Source organism: Opisthorchis viverrini (assembly GCF_000715545.1).
Source record: "Opisthorchis viverrini unplaced genomic scaffold opera_v5_116, whole genome shotgun sequence".
NCBI classification, from domain to species: domain Eukaryota; kingdom Metazoa; phylum Platyhelminthes; class Trematoda; order Opisthorchiida; family Opisthorchiidae; genus Opisthorchis; species Opisthorchis viverrini.
The window spans coordinates 281,982-297,334 of NW_008751772.1; the positions used below are offsets into that span (position 1 = coordinate 281,982).

General features: G+C 48.1%; 1 protein-coding gene across 1 annotated transcript in view; it reads left to right on the forward strand.

Moving 5' to 3' along the window:
* The window catches only part of T265_05875 (hypothetical protein), a gene marked incomplete at both ends in the record, with an annotated part of 78,081 nt that extends 63,119 nt beyond the window's left edge, over window positions 1–14,962 (forward strand). Inside the window, 2 exons of the mRNA XM_009171004.1 lie at window positions 10,453–10,762; window positions 12,907–14,962. Of these exons, the coding sequence (XP_009169268.1) occupies window positions 10,453–10,762; window positions 12,907–13,652 (1,056 nt within the window). The remainder of the gene's footprint in view (window positions 1–10,452; window positions 10,763–12,906) is intronic.
* Window positions 14,963–15,353: the final 391 nt, after the last annotated feature.

Genomic DNA, 15,353 nt, shown 5'->3' on the forward strand with positions numbered 1-15,353 from the left:
GTTTTCAGCAACCCTTGTGAGTATTTCCTTTATGAGAGTATGGGATACTTTTTTCCCACCGTTTCATGAAGTTCTCGAGGTTGTTCGTCCTATCCGAAGCACTTCCCCATGAAGACAATTCAGCAACTGTTATTCCAGCTCCAGTGCCTGCTGTCGGAAAAGAATTCACCGACAGGGGAGCCCAGCAGCTTTGTTCCACACAAGCGGGTGCGTGCGAGTGCAAAAGATACAGCGGCGTCACGCTATTTAAAGAGCACTTTTTGACATTTGTCCGGGCTATCTGATAGGCGTCAGTCAACAGCCATCGCTCGTTCTCCTTTGAAATGCCTGAATGCTAATCATATTCGGTCGAGCTTCTGTGACGTGTCTGAACACTCGTGGGCTTTTGCTGAACTGATTGAATGATTGACTGGCCTGGATGCTTGCAGGCTTTCCTTGGTGGACTTTTAGGGTCTCCGGGCGTCCTGGGGACGGGAATGGCCGATCAATAGTGGGAATTGCCCACATTTAAGCCGTTCGCATTGAGTGACTCGTTGTTGAATGACCTCTCTCGGAGTAATAACTTTTCAGATGGAAGGCTCGTGGGATGGTCCTTACTACTTATATACTACTTATATAATGGGGTCGAAAGTGAACTCCCATGATGCCCTCACTTTCCACAAACATCTGTGGACTCCGACCTTCCTGACAGAATCGATCCTTAAATGTTTTCCACCAATTTTACTGGTTTTCCTACTTTTAAAACAAAATCAATAATTTACTCCTACCGAATTGTCAACATAGAACAGCCTTCTGGCTAATCGTAGCCGTGGAATGTTACATTGTAAACAAAAACACCGAGATGAACATCGTACGAATATTGCAAAAGTATTCAGGTCAAATTTGCTCCTGATAAGCAATGGTACATGACGATCGCCACGTGGTGCTCCGACGAGTCGTGTAGACTAAATGTTTTTTTTTCTATTACGCCTTGCGATTCACGACTCCATTGATCAGTCTCGTGTGTTGTTGGAAATTCGGCTTCTCAGCAGTTTTCCGGCGGCACAACATAACCTTGTGAGTGCTTGTGTTTGCTTAAAAAGCCCGTGAAAACAGCGAACACTCAGCGCGACCATCCTTCAAGTCGCCTGGCGGCTGAGCGGTTAAAACTAGTTTCACATGTGAGAATCACACGACTTCAGCGATCATAAGAGAAACCGAAATCCCTCTAAGTAGATGAATCCATTTTCAACGCTAGGTATACATTCACTCTAGTTCGGCTTATTAAGGGCAGCTCAATTCTTGCACCGTAGATCCTCCGGAAGGCCAACAGTCACAACCGTCGCTCTGGAAGACTGCCCGCTGTTCTTGACGTCGATGAAAAATGCCTGAGGCTGGTTGGACGGGGCAAAAAAACTCCGTTCGTGCTGTTACTGGCAGGAACTCGGAGATTCGTTCCCCAAGGGTCGTAACAAATTAGGTGAAGTCGACCAAAAGTGGCTACCACTTGGAGGTGCGCGCTGTCTAGGGATCCTCTTTCACTCTCTGTGTTTTGCGTGAGATCCTGCAACGCAAGCGTGCTACTGTTCGTCATTTTTTGTGTCGTTGACCTCTTCGCGGAGTCTGGCAATTGGTTCGCACACGGTTTGGGACACGCCATTTGAGCCGACATCATAAGTTCGCCGCATTAGAAACGCCTTTCGCCGTTAGCCCGTACTTCAATCAGATGTGAAAGTAATCTTTGCGCGGCCAATGTTAGCGTTTCGTTAAGATACTCGTTTGGGACCAGCTGGGTTTTGGCAAGCCAAATCGACCGATTGTCATTTCCTACTGGTTTAACGGTGATACTACTGATGGGGAGGCACGCGAGTAGTATGTTGTTCGTGGAATTTCGCTTTGCATCTTTTGAAAAGGGAAAATCTGTTGCGGAATTCGTGGAGTCACTTTGTAACATTTGCTTGGATTTGAGCGAGGAATGATTGGAGTCAATGAATTTCCGGTCAGTTGGCATTTCCTAATAAATAACTCCGCAGCGAAGGCTTTCTTCCTTTCATTGGTACTATGTATGTATGGTGTTTCGAACTCTTTAGCATCCTCAGTAATCTTAAGATTTGTTTCTAGGAGCTAAACTTTCTCCTCGTTGGTTTGACAGTGTCTTCGAGTTCGATAACGGCAGAATCATCTGGCATCCTTTCCCATCAGTTGTTTGGCCACCAGAACTGTCAGGACTTAGTCATATGATTACTCAGTGCTTGGGGCGCGAAGTTACCCACCGGAAAGCTCGTGATTCGAACTCGACCTCTGCACTTCGACTGCTCCTGTCTATGCTCAGGCAGTATCACGGCCCTCGTAGTTCCTTCGGGTGGTGTGGCAGCTTGGCACTGAAAGGATGATTGCCTGGATCGTTCTGATTACGGGGTCTTGAAATGGCCATATTGTGTGGCCTTCACACTTCACAGTAGCGCAGGTGATCCTCTTCACTCTATCGTTTGTAAGATATTTAGTATGGGAACCGGTTCTCTCTCGGGCTAAATTCTGAGATGGAATAGCCGGGCGGAATTTCAGTACTTCTCGACGTTCCAGCCAACACAATATGTCTTCTGCAGGCGTAACTGCACGTGTCAACTGGTTTCCATGCCAACCTTTATCCGTTTAGAAAAACTGGAATGGATATCCTCAGAACTAGGAGGGGGCTGATGTCAATGTCACAGTGTCGTTCTGTCTGGCGGCGGGATGGATCTCACTTTTGTCCGTCATATCGATCAATACAGCCGCACGAAGCGTGATTGGGAATGGTGTGATCATCGTGCAGCACTACGGTGATGCACCTGAACACAGGTGAGACCGACTCAGCTTCTTATCGACTCGCCTTCCGAATGTCGGATTGTGTGGAACCAGTGCCCAGTGGTCTCAATGGCGTTGGATATGAGAGTTGGAAAGCCTATGTATTAAATTCCCTATGAACTTTTGACCTAGAAGATGTAAAGTTTGTTCGGAGAACTCCAGATGTGCACGGACTTCACTATCCGACATGAGCGCTCAGATGAGGAAATCCACAAACATTAAAACTGTCTTGGCGGTAAATTTGCTCTGGGTACTCCCGATGCTGATAGCGGTGATCTATTTTACCCTGTCGTCAGCTCCTTATCGCAGGGGCGAGATGGCTCAGGTGGTTAGAGCGCGAATTTACTGTGATCGGAAGGTCCGTGGTTCGAACCCGACCTTTGCCTCTCGACTTCCCCTGTCCAGACTGGATATACCTCATCCCTTGTGCTTTCTTTGGGTGGGATGGCAGCTAGGCACCGAAGGTGCTGCATACCATACTGTCGTTCCAATTTCCACTATTGCTCCAGGTATGAACGTGGAGATCATGGGTATATCAAGGTATAACAGTCTACAGAGCACATTTTCCCAAGACCATCATCAAGAGTCGTCAGGACTATGCTTTGCCGTTTTTCCCAACTGCGTAAACGGATAAACCACGAGGGAACCTTCCTTATATCTTTTTCCCGGGAAGGGATTGAAGTCTTTGAGTATTCAGAGGAGATCGGTTCGGTTTCTATACCTGTTGTAACTCGATGTACGGTAGTGCAACTCTGTATCGTCCCTTGGCTTCCTGCTCCGCCCACTATGGTATATCAAAAGGTACGGTAGCTCTACACAGCCCTTTATAGAGACAAAAGAAGATTATTACAACTATATTTATAGGGTAACCACAGAGTGTTCCAGAAGATCGTGCTAGAATCTCCGTGAGGGGGCGAGAAGCGTCGAGTCAAAGATGCTCGATCCGGATTGGCTGGCATTCTGACCAATCAGGGCATGTCTTCGTTTGATCCATGTCCTGCACGTGACACATCCGTCCAAATGATGTGATTTTCGGTTATTAGAGACGCCTGGCCTCCGAACAATACTGGATACATAAATTAATGTAAATGATGTTGGCGTGCATTTTGGTCTGTGCTAGTGCAAGATTGAATGAACACTCCATCAGGTCTGGTCTCGGTGGTTACATCACGTGATTTAGTAGCGCTGCCGAAATTCTGTTTCCTTTCCTCTGGGGTCAACGTGACATTAGCTAGCTGGTGGAAAATAGCGCCTAGAGTATTTCGCAGTGGTAAAACTGTTTGTTATATGGTGGCCACGAGAGAAGATTGCTTACCTTTGACCATAACTGTCTTACAAGCATTTCATTATCGGATGAAAGTTCAACCGACGGTTTTTTCGCAACAAAACAACTGCTTTTCAAAGGAAACTACTCACAAGGTTGCTGAAAACTCCTCGACAGCCCACGACCGGTTTTGCCCTTCTTGGGGCTCATCAGGTAGGCGCGCAGTCCCCGATTTTCCGCCAACCTCATGATCTACTTGAGCCCAAGTTTATACCTCGATTCGACTTCATGAACCGCTCTGGCTTTATTGTGCACGTTGTATATCGGTTGGTCAATCGTCTTGCCTTGTTCTGTACGCTGAAGCAGGTTCCTTTGGGAAACATCACGTAGTTGGCACCACATGGAACATATCAACGGGCGATATCTGCGCTGACGCATGCTGTTTACGAGTTTGATGTATTGGAGGTCCCCCCCCTCAGTATTGATTGATCGCACTCTGCCACGTGGTGATGTCACGAAACCAATGTGCTTCTCCATATCCCCGATCATCGGGTCACCATTCACTATCACGTGCCAAACATTTGGTGTACCGTACGTGCATATACGACTCAGGGTGCCTTACCGAGCCGAACTTACCGATGTAACGGTGGATGCTACTGGTGAGGCATGCGAGTAGTATGTTTTCTCGTAAATCCGCCTCACGTCTCTTGAAAAGTGAGATCTATCACGGGATTTGTGGAGTCACTTTGTAGCATTTGCTTGCATTTGAGTAACAATCAATGAATATCCAAGATAGTTCAGGAAGACGCGTTCAAGAATACGGATTTTTAGTTTTTGTAAACAGGATGCATATGAGAGTTTTGCTTCCCTGTCCAATAGTCTGTAACTGTTCAGTTGGTGTTTCTCTAATAAACAACTCCACAGCCAAGCCTTCTTTCTTTCACCGGTAGCCTTTCAACACATTGTTGCCTAGTTATCATGGCTTCAACACCAGATATTGGTTTGAGGCCAAGCAGCAAACCATGTTGAACAATCGTCCCAGTTTTTTTCTTCAAAGTTCCGTGCAACACTAGATCTTCTCCCTTGTTATCACGTTGTGGCAGCTACCTCGATGTTCACTCGGCTCATTCCTTCACAGGCTTTGCTTCTCTCCATCGTACGTGCTTGGCCTGATTCACTCTTTTGGCACATCCTACCGAGCTGCCTCTGTGCCCACGACTGAAACTTGGTTTCACTGGTCCCATCTTGACATTTTTCTCATTGGATTGCTTGTGTGAATTCGCTGTTGATAAAATTTGATAGAAGCCAGAGTCTTTTGTACCAGGTAACTGGTTCTGTTTCGCAAGCATTGAGGATCAGCCAACCGCGCAAACAAGGGGGGTGGACCTCATTCGAATGCCATTCGCTCATTTGAAGTGGCAATTGAGCACGTCCAACACTGTGCATCAAATTATACGAAAGTTGACACATCCCATCTGTTGCTGCGAACAAACCGCGTAGTTGGTTGACAGTGGTTTTGGCTACCGGTGTTTCGTTTGCCGATGATTTGGGGAGGTGGGTAGATCGCCACGCATCGGAGGCGGTAGCTGATCTAATGGTGTCAGTGGACTTTCATCGAGGTGATCGGGAGGAGAGCTATGCATGAGCACCGTCGAAGGCCTGACCGGGTCGTGTCTGAAGATCCCTCTAACCACTGATATGTCTAGTCTCGGCGTTCCCACCCAGGGAGACGGCTGAGATTGGTGGTAGTTGCTTCCATACTTCGCTGCCAAGTCATTGCTTGCCCTCTCTCGGCTTGTTTCCAACCTTCACGTGGTTGTGCGAAAAGAGCCCTTCGAGGAGCATATGAAGCACGTGGCCACCAAGCAAGCGCAACCTGTGGAGTGTGGTCAGTTCATCTATCGTGGGCGAGTTACTTCGACCTACTTCAGGATTGCTCATTCAGTGTCCCCAACAGTCTGGAGTAATGCGTCTAAGACATCGTCCTCAACGCGCAACGCTCAGGCCAATACGATACGGAGCGCATCGCAGCATTTTAAACTCCACCCTTGACAGATAAGCTGGTGCAACGCCTTCGTCACAAGTGATGCAGGCTCCTGAAAGCTGCTCTGGCCTTCCCAATGCGGCTCATCCGCAAGCATAAGGTCAGGGTTCGAGCCCACCCAGTCCTGCAGTAGCACTTTACACTTTGCGGGCGTGAAACGCATATGAAGCCGTGAGACGTCACAGTAGCATCAGATGCAAGAAGAGCTGTCGTCTGCAACTGCTCCAGGGGCATTTCGATCCCACAGACATTACAGGCTGACAGTCAGTGTTCCGTAATCATATCACTGCCGAAGATGAAGAGGAAAGGTGACAGCCCTACCTGACACCACTTGATGTATTGAATTCAAGCGAGAGCCTCCCATAGATCTTCACACGTCCGCGGACGTTATCGTACGGGGTAAAGAATTTATAGGGGGGTCACTTTCACCTCAGCCCCTGCCTGACAGTCCACAGAGTCAAAAACAGCTTCCAAGCCAAAGTAGACCGCCATTGTTGGTCGCTGGCATGTTAACCGGTTTCGTTCCAGACAAACTGTGTTTTAGAGACAAGAAATTATGCCAATGGAGTTCTATAGTCGTTCATGACTGAAATGCTTCGAAGCGCTTGTCCGCACATAGTTCCGTATTTTTGTGCCATGAATGTTAACAAAAAATCGGACGAACTCGTCGTGGGGGTCAGTATGCTATGGGGAGTTTCCGAGGCTTAACTTCTGGATTTTATCTTGTACAAAACTGCCGAGGCTGTGTCTTTGTGCGTACTGTGAATCGCCCTACTACTTACAAATCATAAGCAACCGCATGAGGGGTTTTCACGGGTAGATCACACACAATGGCTTCGGTGAAAACCTGCGCTTCTTTTCTGACAGAATAGTTCAGATTTATCTTTCCTCCTTTAGAAGAGTGGCTGGCACTTCCGTGCCCGTTACTTCACAGAGTCCAAATTCTAGGTCGACCATGAATGTTCACCGAGAGGAGCCAAACATGAGTCCAGTGTCCTCTTATTGTCATCGCTCATGGCGAAGGCCGCAAGTCCAAATGATCGATCCAGGTAGAAGCTACCCGAAGCAATCTCGCCTGTCCTTCACAAGTACTCATCAGCTCCTTTTCCCGTGGCATAGGCCTTGACATCTAGGCATTGCCTTCTGTCCACGTAACAGAGTGTTACTTTGTAGCTAGTCCGCAGTGCCGGTGTAATAGGCCGGGCTCATCCTGTCGTACCTTCGATCTAGAACAGAAACAATGAAGCAATATACAGGTGGCAGTTTCTGCCCGGCGTTCCTCTATAGGTCCTCCAGTATACCCTTTCTTCCCTCGGATACTTTGGTGTTTGCATGGAAGGCGTTTGAAATTCGATTCAATTCAATTTATTAGCCATAGGCACCTTGGTTCCAGGTGCTACAGCTTCGATCACCGGAAAACGGGAAGGTGGAATATGTAACCAAGCCTGGGAGGCATGTTCAGTTTGTTCGGGTAGCTACGCATTGAAAACGATAGCTTTGATGCACGAGCGCCACTGACTGCGCGATTAGGCTATTTTTATCAATGTCCCGGGGTCCCTATGCAAGGAGGCCGCAGTTGCCCACCCGACTAAGTTTTTTTTGGTTAGTGTTCTCGTAGTCCATTGTCAGGTCATACACTGTTCACCTCTCGGTCACTTCTGCTCAACAGAGGGCTGGGCAAAAAGAGCTCTTTGAGGCAGACGGCCTTTTGGCATGCGGAGTACATGACCCAACCAGTGCAACCTGTGAAGCGTGAGTAATTCTCCTACCGCGGGGGAATTCCTTCCTCCTAAGACCATCTGGCGTACCTCAGCATTATCAATCCGATGTTCTCACCAGGCCTGACCAATGCTTCAGAGACACCGATGTTCAAACACATGTATCGACTAATTGGTAATAGTATCGGCGGTTTTTGCCCAAATTATTAATAGCTGGGCTCGTACTCAAGGCCTCCCAGCAACAGATAAGTATTATTATCAAAATGCGGATAAATTACCAGTTGTTTACCTGAATAAGACCACCATCAACAAGACTCACCATCAACAAAAAGATCACTACTGAGAATGCTACCGCTGACAAACTTCCCGATCGATTACCAGCACAACATCGGTTTTTGTTTTTCAGCAGACTACTCTGTATTTTGTAAGTAGTTTGTGTATTTCGAACAAAACCTGTCAGTCGTTTCCGGTACCTAGTAGTTTTCGATCGCCTGACTTATTCTTATGTTTCTGTATGTTTTTCGAAACCTTTTGGTAGTTTGTGTTCGGCGAATGCTGTGCAGTTGGTTCATCTGTCTAGAGCGTTTCTCATCACTGTTGTATGACAACCACGTGAAATGTAGCCCAGGCGATTGTGGAGATGTGAACACACAGTACGATTTCATCGGTTTTACAATGGACCACCATTTAGTCGGATGGAGGAGCTAGTGGCAATTCATCAACCCCATCATCAAGTTCCTTTGCTAACCTTCGATTCCATAGTTCAGCAGTCAGCTCGTTCACCAGGAACCGTGCGTTCTCCGTTCTTATCGAAACACAGACCAGCAATACAGCGAGTTTAGTTCTTTATTCTATCCTATCAGTTTGTCAGCTACCAACACCATTCCATGGATGAACAGTATAACCACGAGGCTGGTTGTAATTGTTTGTGTACTTATTGCGAAACGAGCTTTGACGGTACTTGTCTTCTGTTAAATTTTAACATTTGAGTTACCAGCTCAACCTCTTTATCGCCAACTGTTCTCTGAACACACACACACACACACTTTGTCTCCTTTGCCATCGATCCGACGACGTCGGTATTTGGGGTGATTGTCTGTGGTCGTAACCGCTACTGTTTGAAGACACTGTTGCCACTTGAACGTAAAAAACAATTTATACAACGGCTGTTAAGATGATAGTTTTCTCTCAGCTTTGACCTACTGCCAACGCCGTGACACAACGCCAAACCGAGTTCAAGTGACCTCACCGCGTGTTGTTTAGGTGACCCGGCTAGGAAGCATGTTTTAAGCCGATACCGACATGAGTGTTGTTCGCAGGTACGCCCCAACCACCCCATCGAGATACCTAGGATCCAGGAATCGAGCTGAGTCGCTCGATTTTGCACCCAGCTGATGTTAGCTGAGCAACCGATGCTTTGTGCTGTGAATATTCCGCTAAAAACCATGGCACTGATATGTTTGGACTCAGGTCTCATCGACATTGTCAGGTGGTCACTGCTGCTGAGGTTTCCTTGAAATCAGTGTGGTGAATCCTGCCCGATTGCGCTGTGACCCAATTCAAGACTGGCTCCGAATTCATACATTGTCTAAAACCTCAGGGAATTTTACGTAGTTATCCGGACCACCATTCTACGACATTTGTTCTTGAGCTGGGTACGACCCCTCGATCCAACCTTATCGTGAATGGCATTGGACGAGGCCGTGTCTCCTACTGTTCACTGTCTTGTGGAAGGGCGACTTTAGCATTTTTCCACCTTGTTTTATTGTTTCGTGGTCGTTACGTACCAGTCCTCGTCCGTTCGACCACCCCAGCATCACATTCAACGTCTGATCTATTTCGATATGACTTGATGAAGAGTCGGGACCGTGTTTCGAAAGAACAGTGCGCCTCATCCATTTCCCAAAAAAAGCCCAACGGCTCATCTTGCAAAGTATTCCGTTTCTAGATAATTTTTCAAGACGTCCATCATTCCCCAGTTATCAACCGGAATGGGTTTAGGTATGTGGATGGTTTCTAACTGGAGTGGAATAGTTTATTCGCCTTAGTTTCGGTGGGAACTATTCGACTGTGGTCGTTCTGTGATTTCATGTCACCTGTCCGTGGGAAACTCTTACTTTCATCTTTTTAATTTCCGCCCAGCCTTGTAGCGATTTTTCATTTCACAGTCCCAAGCTCCCCCCCCCCCGGATTGCGAAGGCGACTGACGCCCATTTTCATTTGCAAGCGTGCTACTTATATGTTTTAAGTAGCGTGTACACTTTTGGTTTTCAGCTTAGCCATACCCTGCTGTGGGGGCCTTCTTTGCTGTCCATCATCCATATTAGAGATCGTTGCCCTATCTCTGACTCACCGGGGTTTTACTCGACAAAGATAAAACAGTTATACAGTACGTTGTATTGCTTGATGGTCTGTGCAATGTCGTGGAATTTCTTCAGCGAACCAAAAGCTATCAATCAGACCGGTTCATATGTACTGATTGGTTGGTTCTGTGTAGCCAAGAGCACACGCTACCTTTTACGCACTGTTGTGTCTTTGGCTCACCAATTAGTTGTTGACTTCTGGGGTTCCCTTCTCTCCTTTTTTGCGTTCACCGTTCACAGGTTGCCTGCCAACCTCCAGGAAGCCGGCGGTTGTCCGATATTCTGGGAGTCAATACCGGTGGTCCCCGAGGTCGCCGTGCACATGAACCCGGACATAGTCCGTCTGATTACAATGTCTTTATGGAATTGGTGTTGCGCATGCTCACCTTCGATCCTGAACGACGCATCCGACCGTCCAGTGCGCTTGCGCATCGATTTTTTCGCCGAACCAATCCAACCGGGGTACTTGGCGGTGGTGCACCAGAGCGTATCAGTAACGCGTCGCATCTGGGTCAACTTTCGCCCCCAGGACATTGTGATAGCAATCCTGGTTAGTTATTTGGACTTTATAGTGTCGTTCTGCACCACTCACATACTTTTCACCATTCCAGATGAGTCATGCAGACCATGATATTTAAGTTTAATTAGTATTCCTAGAATTGCAACTAATTAACCTCATATTTTTAGGGTAGCTGTTTTGTGGATATCACCTTATGTGCTCCTAAATATATATTTGGGGGAGAGATGGCCGAAGTGGTTAGAGTGCGAATTTACTGACCGGAAGGTCCATGGTTCGAACCCGACCTCTACCTCTCGACTTCCCCTGTCTAGGCTTGGGAAACCTGGCAGTATCCCAGCCCTCGTGCAACCTTCGGGTGGCATGGCAGCTAGGCACCGAAAGCGTGCTACAGCTGATCCCTTTCTTCCGCGTATATATATGCTCTGTGTTTTTTAACACAGAGCAGACAGATTGAGTGGTGAGTGGGCAGTGAGAAGATAGATGGCTTTAGTGCAATCGAAGTTACAGTGAACTACTCATGAGTAGCACTCCACAGGTCCAAAACTTTACATTCATTCCAGAAGCACACACTCCAGGGTGACGGCGACATGTTCACTGGGTACCGATGGGAGACGCAAATTTGATGTATGAACTGGTAGAGTTAGCAGTCGATCGTCCTAAACTTTTGAGGTATGACTGCCATGCGCGTTGCACTGGACGATGTCAGTATGACTATTTGTCGTTCGGTGATCTAGACTCTACCAATTTGTGGTAATTTGACGAGGGTCGGGACAAAAGCGAATCACAATGACATGTTTCTTAAAGCAGAACATTTATTGGCTGTCCTTTGCTCCGGCAGATCTTCCGGCCCTGTTCTTGGGTGTATGGTTGTTTCAGGGTTCCGTGTAACAGCGCCTCGTCAGAAACGCACGCCACCGAATGGGAACGTCACAAAAGCAATTTAGCCCTGTCGACCCAATTCGGTAGCGCAGCTGGTCTCGATATCTAAGCATAGCTCGACCCGCACCATTGCTTGAGGATCAATGATTCTCTTTTTGTCTTGAACTGAGTGGGGCTCCTAAGTGTCACAAAGCTGCCGTTTGATTGGGTACGCATTCCGTGAGCTATGGGCTGTAACATTCTTTTGTTACCTAGCTGCCATGCCTCCCAAAGGAAGCACGAGGGCTGGGATACTGCCAAGTTGCCCAAGCCTAGATAGGGGAAGTCGAGATGCGGCAGAGGTCGGGCTCGAACCACGGACCTTCCGGTCAGTAATTTCGCGCTCTAACCACTTGGTCCACCTCGCCCCACTCTGTCACACACAACACTCCCGAAACCGAAGGTTGAACCCGCAAGCGAAAATACTCCGGGTTCTAAGCTGAGCTGTTTACTCTCCAGCACCTGTCCATCCACGCGGAGTTCAGTGCCCATGGATGACTCCTAAACGCCTTCCGGTTTCGTACAAACAGTTTGTAGTCCTCGGAATTTCTCTGAAGCTATCATACCGGTAGAACGACCAAAGTACTGTTTCAGCCAAGGGATTTGGTTGATCTGGCTTGTATTCAACAACGGAGATCTTTTCAAGCAGGAAACTACTCACAAGGTTGGTGAAAACTCCTCGACAGCCCACGACCGGTTTCGTCCTTCTTGGAGCTCATCAGGTAGGCGTAGTCCCCCAGTTTCCGTCAACTTGAACCCAAATTCGACTGTTTTCGAGAACTACACTCATTTGCAAGTCAACTTGGTTTTCAAACAGTCTCGACCTTTCCCCTTTCAGGAAGGTTCACCTTCAAAGGGACTTCTGTTAACGAGGAGGACGGTTCAAATAAAAGTGCAAATTGTACAAATCCCTTTTCACTGCTAGTACATAAAAAACGGTTTGAGGATTTTGACATGCAATCACAAAGTGTTTTGATCTTGGGGCTAGTATTGGTCTCTTCACGGTAGCTCAGTATCCCGAACAATTCGGGCGTTGAAACAGGAACTAAGCTTCCTCACCTTATCAGCTGCGCAGCACTACAACACCTTTAGGAACCCCATGTTGTGCACACCCGACCCTGTCAGAGTTTTTCGTCGTAGAACTTTGGTGTACATACATATTTCACGTAATTTGCACCTTTCGGGGAGAGAAAAATAACAATCCGAACTACTCTTGTGCCACCATAATAAGCCCAATTTTCTCTCCTCTTCCACAGCCTTGGTTCATCCGGCCAATTGGTCCTCCGGCTACTCTGATAAGGCACATCCGCAGTTGGTCAATGCCGCTGCGTCCTTGGGACATTCAGGAGGACTTGGACCAATCTCTCGTCCGCTGGACACCCTGGATTTGCTCCGACACCAACAGCATCAAGGTCATCCGACCCACTTGTCCACTGCTGTTGCTGCTTTTGCCCAACGAACGCTCCCCGCCGCCCTTGCCGGGGACAACCAGTTTACTGAGCCGCTTTCCCCACTGATAGCCCACCATCACCATCTACATCACCCGCATCACCACACCCCACATATGCAACATCACCCGTCCATCCCACCCGCACTCCACTTCTCTCAGGCTACCGGGGCAATCAGTTCAATCGCTGTCCCTCAGCACTTTCAATCCACTCGGGCAGTGGCTGTGACGCTTCCCGCCGCAGCCGCCTCGTTGCTCACCGGCTCGCTGCACCCCGCCATCCATATGATACAACAACAGCAGCAACAGTCCAACACGACCCCCGGATCTACTCCGCTCCATCACTACCGGCACCCATCGTCCACGTATTTCGTCGAGTCCGCGGCGGACCACATAGCCTATCAACAGCCGCACCAACAACAACAACAACAGTCGATCCAGTTGGCCTGGGTCGGGGGGTTGGGTGACCAACATCATAGCATCTCATCTGGATGTATGGTATCACCGGATTCCGTATTGAATACGGCTCCTCTTTCGCCGGGAATTTGGCGCTGAGTCTCAGAACCTCGTCCCGTCCGGGACACCAAGACGCGTACGGTCTCATCATGTGTAGGCAACGGAACATTCAGACAGCTTCCTGTCTGCCTGTCCACTCGGATCTGTGATTTGATTCCCTTACTCATCCGTTTCCGCCTTCAAACTTCAGCGGTCGTAGTTACCACTTCAAATTCACATGGCCTGTGAATCCAACTCGCTCTCCCTTTCTCGGCTTGGTGAGAGTGCTAAACATCCGGTTATATTTGTGGGGACGTTTTTCGCTTTATCTGTGTTGCTAGAGCACAGAGTTGCTTCTCATGGTTGGCATCATAAAACGTTTTTGCTCCTGTGCCCCTGTTATCACAAACACCATGTATCTACCTGTTCCTTTCATTGTACAGTCTTGTTATTTGAGAAACATTTTGTCGTTTCATGACGCATTCTACTACTAAAACGAGTACCCATGGGTCCCAATGAGGCTGTCTTACCAGACTACGAACGATGCTTTCACCTTGGTGTACCCTCAACCACAAAAACAAGTGACATTTCCACTGTGATTGACTATCTAACTTTGGCTCTGCCTCGATACATTCATTCTCGTTGCTTATTGGTACTTGGCCCCTCACACCTCCCCCTAGTCCTGTGAACCCTGCTCCATTTCTACTACACCGCCGCTGATGATGATGATGCTTCGCTCAAGAATGTACACTGCCCTTTTACCGTTGCCTGTCTGCTCGCTTGCTGCTTGGGTTTGATGGAGCGAAATTTATTCTTTGTACCCGCGCAGCAGCTGGCGACGGCGTTCAATTTTTCCTTGGTCGGTTGTGTGACAACCGCACATCGAGGCGTCCATTGCAGTTATGCCGAATCGCGTAATTTTGCTCGAGATAGATCTGCCTCTCAGCTCATCGCTAGTTCACATTCCTGATCATTGTTCGTCCCCCAGCCCCTGGTGTCTCCCTCCGTTGCGGCCAACGTTTGTGATTCGGCTACCACACTTGTCCATAGGATTCTACATTCGTTTCGCTCACCTTCCCCCGTTCACTGTTCCACACCACCACATCCATTCCGTTTTCCCTTCAACGCCTGACAGCTGCTGCGCCCAAACCCCACTATGCCCCGCTCCATCGTTCAGTCACTTTCCAGTTGTTCTTTTAGCTATCACACACGGTCGGTCGGTCACTTCATGACCTCCGCGTACCTACTATCGATCGATCGGTGATGGTGGAGGTGTTGTGTTCTACGGCTAGCTAGCTCAACCGCGCAACATTTTACCACTGCCCACCCACTTATTTGTTCGGTAGTTATTCGCTTGCGACACACGCACAGTATAATCAATTAAATCAGTTGATTACTTCCCATCTGATTCCTTGGTCAGCCTCGGTTTGGGAGCGGCTAGTTGGACTTGCATGGTGTGGCTTATCGTTTCAGAGCTGGTCGCTGGTTTGTCCGCTAAACTGGGCGTGTTTCGCACCTTTAGTCCAAAGAGGAATTGCAGATATCAGTTTGTTGTAGTTAGACCTAGCGTACTCAACGGTATTGGCGGCGTTTCTCCTGTTCTCGGTGGTTTTACGACATTTTGAGGGCCAAACTGGAACAAATAAGGCTTGTCTGCATTGTACAGAATCACATTCCTCCATTCACCTCAGCCATATCTCCAGGTTTAAGCAGTGAAGTGTCTGTATCAAGCTACAGTACGGGCTGTTTTGTTGTATGGCT